The following is a 9,172-nucleotide window of genomic DNA, read 5'->3' as shown; positions in this document are numbered from 1 at the left end:
TTAATGGTGTGAATCTGAGGAGATTTAGAAATGGGTATACCCTGTGGAGACTGAAAAATAAGTATACATGTGTATACCCGGCACTACACCACTGGTGACATCACTCAGGCTTTGTCCATTATGGTTTATTCCCAGTGTAGGTTAGAGGACTTTGAGCAAAAAAACAATGAACACCGAACTCGAATAAAACGAGTAAACAACACGTAAACACTAAAATAAGACAAAATCAAATCAAAAAATACAAACATTAGAGAATGCTATTTTTATATGTAAGAGTAAGATGTGCAAAATGACAAATAACAATTATTCAGTGTGTGTTAATGTAGCACATACAGTCTGATTTACAGGTCTAACTTCAATGTAAAGCAATCAAAGAGGGAGAAACTGCTTTACATAACCTGAACTGTCTGTCATCCTGAACTAAACTAATCCATCTCATTTTACACTGAAACAAAGCAGAAGTGTTTTAATCAGCCAGAGAAGAAAAGACTAAAACTTCAACACGCAGCAGAAAGAAAATGATATGACTTGTATTCATTGTTCAGAATAAATATTTTTATTCTGCCTTTTCCTCCGCAGAAGCTTTTCAATCTGTGCTCTACTTTCCGGTCTGACTGGCCAATCACAACCCTCGAGCTCCTTGCTTTCGGTTGAAACCCCGCAGGCTCTTTTCTGCAGGTCTCTGCCCCGCGTGCCCCCCACCCCTTGACAGATAGTTGCTGCAGCCCATCAGGGCGCGAGCTGAGAGAATGTGAGGGATCCTGCTCACCTGGACCAATGAGAGGCTCAGCTGACAGAACCTTACCTTTTATGGACAATGCCAGCAGTCCCGCGAGCGCGAATAAAACCTGTGCTGTGAAGATGGTGATGCTGCATTCACCGAGCACAGCTGAGGCAGAGCTCACCTGCAAGACTTCATTGACAGACCCACCCGAGACTTACCTGCCCAGGTAAGACCCACCTATGACATTTAAACCATTTCAACAAATTAAATCGCTACACTCGAGTTTTACTGGAGGATACCGATTTATTGATCAGTCTCATCAACACTGACAGCAGCTGATGGCGGCATGTTTCAGCTTTTAAATGCATTATTTTGCGTCAGAAATGTCAAAGTTTCACCATCTTGGAAAACGTTTAAAACCCCACACAAGCTAACTGTTCTTTTGAAGTCTGGAATAAAAGCACAGAAAATGGGCGTTTCCTCTTCATGAAGGGTTAACTTCAGGGAGAAGGATAAGATCCGGGAATCAGAAAACATCTCTGCATGTCAGAGGATGTGTCCTCACACTCAACATTTCTCTCTTGGAGCTTGAGTTTTAGTTGAAAGGACAAAACTGCACTTTAAGGCAGGAATGTGGAATAACTGAACACTGATATATGTCAGCAAGGATCTAAACTCGTATTTGAAGCATGTTTTTCTTGCGGTTTAACCTAATTTAATTACAAGGAGAGAAGTTGAATTGTTTAGTTTCTGCTCTAGAAAGCCAAAGTGCATCCTGATGAGGACTGAAGCAGCTTTAATCAGCTGTAATAAGTCATAATGGCAGGATTTAGAATACATGTTTACTTCCTTTCTCTCACTCTTTGCAGTTTGTGGTATTTGCTGATTTATTTTTGTCAGCGGATGAGTGAGACTGGCCTGAGGGCGGGGCAGCTCCTCTCAGCTTCAGACACTTTACAGTTTCAGACATTAAAACTAAACGTTCTGTAAGAACAGTTTGCATCTTATTAACAACACAAAGACTCAAGTCCTGTGAGGTGATTAAGAAAAAGGGTGCCGCATGGATATTAAGAAAATAAATGTGGCACAGCAGAGACGGTGTTTGGTTTGCTTAAAGAGGAGTGGTGTTCTGATCTGCCTCGACTTGTTTGGAGATGTCCTGAGGCGACGTGACACAAGGTTACATAAGTCGGTTTTTCCGGTTGGAAGACGTAGGAGACAAACTGCCACGCCCAGAGAAAAAGTCATTCCAGTGTCGCCCGCTGGAAGGATGTGAATTAAACTGAAACAAGAATCAGGCATCTCATTAAGTAATTACACATCAAGAGAGCAGCCACACTGTGACCTGTTACGCAATCAGTGTGCTCCAGTTATGAGACATTACTGCCACATCAACCACAACTTCCTCTTTCTCCATCAGGATGTTGCATCACTTTGAGACGCTCCACTCGTGAGGAAATCCTGACACGACACTGTTTCATAATATTGCTGGAAAGGTTGCCTATCCTCTTGTTTCTATACAAATTGGATAAACTTTTCTGATCTCAGGAGATTTTTTTTTGAAGAATTTTGCCAACGATGGCACATGTCACTTGTGGGTTAGTTTCAGGATTATTTTGAGTGTTCCTTGAAAGCATGAACGAGATTGTCCTGCAGTCGTTTCCAATTCAAAAATTCGGTGCCACTTCCTGCTGTAAACCCCAAATGAATATCTGCGACCAGTCTCTGCATTGATTCCAGGTTTTAGAGGGAGGACATGGATTTCTCTTCAGCCGTTCCTTTGCAGCGTTAACTCTGTTTTCTATCTGTGCAAAATCTCAAAGTGTCATATTGTCTCTGAACTGTCACAGTAAGGATATAAAATGTAGAGACCATCATGTAAACACGGTGAGCCTAAAACGATCCTTAAAGCCAGTTGTTACATCATGACTGTAATATAAATCTCTCCTTTCAGACATGGATGATGATATTGCTGCCCTGGTTGTCGACAATGGCTCCGGCATGTGCAAAGCCGGTTTCGCCGGAGACGACGCCCCCCGTGCCGTCTTCCCCTCCATCGTGGGTCGCCCCAGACATCAGGTACATACTGCTGCATATCACCTGCATCACCATGAAGTCAAAACGGATGCATGCAGCGTGATGTGACTGTAAACGTGTGTGTTGTTGTGTGCAGGGTGTGATGGTAGGAATGGGACAGAAGGACAGCTACGTAGGAGACGAGGCCCAGAGCAAGAGAGGAATCCTGACCCTGAAGTACCCCATCGAGCACGGCATTGTCACCAACTGGGACGACATGGAGAAGGTGAAGACACACACACACACACACACACACACACACACACACACACACACCTGCAGACCAAATAAACATCCAGCTCAGCTGTGAAACAGTCTTAGAGCTGAAGTGTTTAGTCAAACTATCATTACTTACATTACATTACATTAGTATTATTTACTTTACTTGACATGACTTAAAAACACACAAATCACGTGCATGAATGAATGTACGGGTTAGATTTGTAGATCATTGATCAGAATCATCAACATGATTTTATCAGGATGAACTGAAGCGGAACTTCCCCCTTTTTTTATAAATTGAATATTTGCTTCAAAGCTCGTGTGAGGTGTTTTTAGTTATGAAACAGACTGATGTTAATGCTGATCTTTCTATGAACTTTGAAAGCAAATGAGCTCCTCAGCAACAAGATGACTTATTTCTCTAAAGTTATTTTTAAAGCTTGTTGCCAGATGAGGCAATCAACATGAACCTGGTGAAATAAACAATTTTCAAGATAAAGATTCACTTTTTTTTGTTTGAGAACACGATTGGCATGTGTAGCTATAAATCAGCAAAGAGATCATTATTACACTTTGTCCAAGGGGGGAGCGCCAAATGCGACAACCTGAAATTCCGTCACAGGAGGTTGAAGTAAAATATCTCGTGATGGGGATGGGAATGATCCCAAAAGGTGTTATGAATAGTAGAACAAACCCTTTGTGATACAGTTTGTGCCTCAGACGTAATTGAAAAATGATATCTTATGCGTCATGTGTTGTTGTAGAAGCTGAAACTTATTATTGGATTCACATAAATGGATGCATCAACAAGCTCTCATGTAAATACATTTGCTTATAGAAGTACTCTGGTTATTTTCCCCTCCACTGAAGATATCAGACGGCTGAACAAAGCCACACTCGGACTGTCCTGTGCGTGTTTATTTTATTTACTGAATAAATCGCTCTCCTGTCTTGCAGATCTGGCATCACACCTTCTACAACGAGCTGAGAGTGGCGCCTGAGGAGCACCCCGTCCTGCTGACCGAGGCTCCACTGAACCCCAAAGCCAACAGAGAGAAGATGACACAGGTGTGTGTGAAACAAAAGCTCCACACATACTGATTAATGCTGACGGTGATCCTACAGGTGGATCATAAGCTGCCCTTATGTTTCAGATGTTTAACACCTGCACATTAGTTTCCCTTTATCTTTTTGTAATTCATGTAAGTTTGATAATTTTCCTGACTTTCAGTACTCAGTTTTATTTAAAGAGTCAACTGACCCACAGGATGTGTGTTTCTTCAGTTTTCAGAGCAGAAATGATGACACATTCTTGTTTTGTTTAATCCAGATCATGTTTGAGACCTTCAACTGTCCTGCCATGTATGTGGCCATCCAGGCCGTGCTGTCACTGTACGCCTCCGGTCGTACCACAGGTGAGACCTCGACACAACCGCAAACATCATTCTAAAACTTTAACATTCAAGGTGTCAATTAGTTTGCTTTTTCAGCAGGAAGTCTTTCTTTAAAAAGCACTTTCATTGAGTATTGAGTTCCCTTGGAGCAACATCTAGTGGCCATAAGAAGAACTGCAGTGTTTTCCTCTTGTAATGTGGCGCTGCTTGTCTGGTAGGTATCGTGTTGGACTCTGGTGATGGTGTCAGCCACACTGTGCCCATCTACGAGGGTTACGCTCTGCCTCACGCCATCCTGCGTCTGGACCTGGCTGGAAGAGATCTGACAGACTACCTGATGAAGATCCTGACCGAGAGAGGCTACAGCTTCACCACCACTGGTATGAGTTTTACTCCCTTGCTCAGTATTCTCTAGAGACTCTAAATGTTAACTTTGATACAGACGAAACTACTGAATGGTTGCAGTAAACTAACGCTGAAATGTTTCCCTGCTCTGAACTCCAGCCGAGCGTGAGATCGTGCGTGACATCAAGGAGAAGCTTGCCTACGTCGCTCTGGACTTCGAGCAGGAAATGCAGACTGCATCTTCCTCTTCCTCTCTGGAGAAGAGCTACGAGCTTCCTGACGGGCAGGTCATCACCATCGGAAACGAGAGGTTCCGCTGCCCTGAGACTCTCTTCCAGCCCTCATTCATCGGTGGGTAAAAGACATCCATGAGGCAGAGATGTTTCCATGTTGGGTTCACAATCCCCCCCCCCCCCCCCACCTTGTAATTTTCACTATCACTGACATTTTTCTGCAAATTTGACCTTGTTTCTTGTCATGTCCAACTTACTTCCTTATTCTCAAAATACTGATCCCTGTGGATATGAGATGTGGCACAAATATCAGAGTATGATTTAGTGGTTGCACTACAGCTCGCTCGGCCAAGAGGTATTTTTATTGGACCCATTTGTCCCATTCTTTACAGTGGATGTGTTCAAAAGAAAAGCCTCAAAACATCACAAGTTGCATTGCAGCTTATGATGAGAGCTGCTGCAAAGTCAGGCATTTAAAACGACAATCACTGAAAGCCCACAGAATGGTTTGAAAAACAGAACTTTGAGACCAACATTAACCAGACCTTTTGTAGTTGGAACAGCTTGAAGACTCTGTTATCCTGCCTCAGTGTTGCTCTTCAATGAGCTTAAAGGTTGACCTGAACATTTGACTAAACTCTCCTTTTGGGTTCTGTGTTTCTAGGAATGGAGTCTGCCGGCATCCACGAGACCACCTACAACAGCATCATGAAGTGCGACGTGGACATCCGTAAGGACCTGTACGCCAACACCGTGCTGTCCGGAGGCACCACCATGTACCCCGGCATCGCTGACCGCATGCAGAAAGAGATCACTTCCCTCGCCCCACCCACCATGAAAATCAAGGTACAGATTTGTGTTTTCACATAGAATCTGAACACCTTTACTGTCACTACACAGCGATACAACAATAAGGTTTCTCTGAAGTGTTGTGTACATGCAACACTGCAAAGTCCATGGCTCAGTGAAGGACAACTCACCATATTTCAGGAGAGGGTACAGCTTTGATAAATGTTGGTCTGAGTTAATTTCAGCTCCTTAGTCTGCAAGTTCAGCCTGAAGGTTTTATTCCTCTAATAACGTAGGCTCTGCTGCCCCCAGTGGACCAACTAGGTTATTTAAATTTAAGGGACTGATGGATTTTTCTTTTCTGTATGTGTCTTTCTCTAGAAATTTAAGGCAACATCTTTGATAGAATTTAGTGAAACTGTCTAATATGGAAAAGTATTTTATACCGCAATTTAAACACTCAATAAGGCACAGCAGGCTGCTCAAATCTACAGTGTTAAAAGAGCCTAAAATGAGATGCTTACAAACTTGAAATGGCATTTAGATGTGATGTCATAAATCTGCATCATGGTATTGCGTGCTGTGGTTATACTTTGAGAAAATGTGTACATTAAGCATATTTCAATAAGGGAACATGCTTTATCAGGGTTTAGAAACTTCATTTAAAGCTTTTTCTCTCACTCGTTTAATTAGAATTTGTCTGATACTTTGTGCAAGATAAACTAAACAAATGTAATCTGCTGTATATTTAGTGTGGATGCCTCCATTCTTACCTGTTTCTCTCCCCTCTCCTCCAGATCATCGCTCCCCCTGAGAGGAAGTACTCTGTCTGGATCGGCGGCTCCATCCTGGCCTCCCTCTCCACCTTCCAGCAGATGTGGATCAGCAAGCAGGAGTATGACGAGTCCGGCCCCTCCATCGTCCATCGCAAGTGCTTCTAAACCCGACGACGTCCTCCTCAAGCCCAGCCGAGAAGTTACCAAGCTTTTCAGCTGTTCCATCCAACTACAAATGTCTCTGGTTTATCTTGTGTGAACAGACTAAGATATGTGTGATGCCACATACAAGATGAGTCTAGCGACTGTTTGCATTTTAACGTCCCAACACTGCAGATCCCCAGCAACTGAACGACCAACAAAGTTGAGTAACATTTCTGACCACATTCCTGCTCAGTTTTCACTCCTGGTGATTAAGGTCAAAGAAAATAAACAGTATTATCACAAAACCTTTTTCACCCCCCCCCCCGGTAACCCTATGCAGTAAATTGCATATCAACATTCTGCTTTTCTCCTTGTTCGTTCTGTCTCTTGATTCTGTTGAGAGTTGAGCTGTACCCATACTCATCATGAGTGTTTACTTTCTCAATAAAATGCCAACATTTGATGTTTAGAGCTTATTGTTGACATTTTGCTGCTTGCATGTCCAGCATTTGAAAGTTTATGTTAACTTCGATCACTGCTGAGGTCACACATATGTTTCTCACACTAATGTGTCTCCAGTCTGTCTACAAACCCCCCAATTATGAGTAGTCCATCCAGAGTGGATTTAGAACAAGAAACTTCACACATGTTTTTGGGAGCTCTGAGACATATTTATACTGGTTGAAAAGTGACCTTTAATAATTTAAGTTTTAAGGAAGCAAGTCTTTAATGGGCTTTCTTACTCAGAGGTTCTTCCCTTCTGCAGAGAAGACTAAGGGCTTAAATAATACCTCAAATCAAAATGTGCCCTTTAAAAGCTGCTGGATCAGAGTTTTACAGAAAAATATATGGTAAGTGTGGACCCCTAAAATAGTGTCATGTGCTATCCGTATCACTGCTGCATTATAGCCTACAAGCACTTAAACTACATTAGCAAACCCTGAACTACTTTGCATGACATAAAAATAACTCCCAGAATCTAAATACAGGAAAATACAAAACTTAAATCTGGAAGAAGGCACTCTCGTTGGTTTAATGATATGATGGCGCCACCATCTGTCCAAACATGATCAGGAATTTATTATTAAAGAAAATAAAGGTGTGAGAGCAAATTCATTTGGACCAATAATTGTTAATTGAAGCCAAACCTTTTCCTACATGGAAAGACTCTGGAAAGATAATGAAATACAGTAAAAGTTCAAATAAAAGCCCATCAATATTTAAGGTCCGTTTTATTAGCCTGGTGTAAGGTTGATGCACAATTTGACAAATTAAGACACGTCTCTGTGCATTGAGTGTTTATATACTAATATGCAGCTTGGAAGACATGGGCTGTCTGTCAAAGCAAATTCAATTGAGTGATTTTTAACTTAATTTGTTCATCCATAGGCCTATCCTAACTTTGTAAGCCTACACAGTGAAATATTCTGTTGGTTTAATATAAAATGTTATAGTCTTTCCTATCTCTGCTGTGAACAAGTTTTGTTTAACAATGATTAGGCCCGTCTCAAATAATTCATAAAAAACTCAAAAAAGGCACGGTTTAGAAGTTTTACGATAATGCTCTGTCTACATTAATTTATTATTGCAAATACAGCTCAACTGTGACCGCCGACTTCTTTAGTGGCTCTGGTACCGGAAGTAAATTTCCCCATTCAAATCCCCCTTAATTTTTCACAAAATCCTTGTATCAAGAGATTGGTGCCTGGAACCAAGACAGTCAGTTACCCCAATACTCGTGACTATCGTACATTTAATTCGGCACCAAAACGGCATTAAAAAACGGAAAAAAGGAAAAGGTACAAGACTCTATTGTCAAGGAACTACCCATCCCACAATCCATTGCGAATGGCATCGTTTCTTCTTAAAAGTAACTTTTGTTGTTGTTATAATGTTTATACTGTCAATGCAAGTGTTGTCCTATCTTGTAGTGTGTGTTGTGGAAAATATAAACTACATTCATAGCGGCATGACTAGGTTATTAGTACCTTTCGTGTTAGCTAACTAACCAGTTGGCCTGCTAACGAAACTTCTCTGTTCGCATACGACGCCGAGGGGTGGGAAACGTTGCCGTGGTAACAGCAAGCTCAACCAATCAGAGACGTCTCTGTGACACTCTATGATCGTAGTGTAGTTCTTTGCCCGGATATCGTGAATAAATCTTGTTTTTCTTAAAACGAGGTTGATATCATATCAACATGTGTCTCGTGTACACCATCGTTTTATACTCGGGTAGCTCAAGGTAAGTCTACCTTGGATGATTATGACATTATAGCTAAACATCAAATCCGCTATGGAGAAAATGAATGGGATTTTTACTTCGAGAACAAGTGTGATTTAAAATTAGTATAATGCTAACTATAGTTCATATTTTAGTAACACAACTGTTTTTATCTTTCAAAACTGGGCTTTACAATAAATTAAGATACATTGTACACTTTAATATATTCAAATTAATATATTATCCAC

General features: G+C 41.4%; 1 protein-coding gene across 1 annotated transcript; it reads left to right on the top strand.

Moving 5' to 3' along the window:
• The first annotated feature begins 797 nt into the window (after window positions 1-797).
• Window positions 798-7,174, top strand: LOC110001162 (actin, non-muscle 6.2). The gene is made up of 9 exons (XM_029281812.2): window positions 798-950; window positions 2,679-2,803; window positions 2,898-3,026; window positions 3,980-4,090; window positions 4,353-4,437; window positions 4,635-4,796; window positions 4,921-5,112; window positions 5,659-5,840; window positions 6,581-7,174. Exons 2-9 carry the CDS (start codon window positions 2,681-2,683, stop codon window positions 6,722-6,724), a joined length of 1,128 nt encoding a protein of 375 aa, XP_029137645.2. The 5' UTR covers window positions 798-950; window positions 2,679-2,680; the 3' UTR covers window positions 6,725-7,174.
• Window positions 7,175-9,172: the final 1,998 nt, after the last annotated feature.

Source organism: Labrus bergylta, chromosome 2 (genome assembly GCF_963930695.1).
Source record: "Labrus bergylta chromosome 2, fLabBer1.1, whole genome shotgun sequence".
Taxonomy (NCBI): Eukaryota; Metazoa; Chordata; class Actinopteri; order Labriformes; family Labridae; genus Labrus; species Labrus bergylta.
The sequence above is the reverse complement of the archived record's forward strand: the minus strand, read 5'-3'. Positions and strand labels throughout refer to the sequence as shown.

What these genes read in the sequence shown, in the direction of transcription:
- LOC110001162 (XM_029281812.2), top strand. Translation starts at nt 2,681, where the DNA reads ATGGATGATGATATTGCTGCCCTGGTTGTCGACAATGGCTCCGGCATG. An exon ending in TGGGTCGCCCCAGACATCAG is followed by an intron (nt 2,804 to 2,897) that starts GTACATACTGCT and finishes TGTTGTGTGCAG; the next exon opens with GGTGTGATGGTAGGAATGGG. An exon ending in ACAGAGAGAAGATGACACAG is followed by an intron (nt 4,091 to 4,352) that starts GTGTGTGTGAAA and finishes TGTTTAATCCAG; the next exon opens with ATCATGTTTGAGACCTTCAA.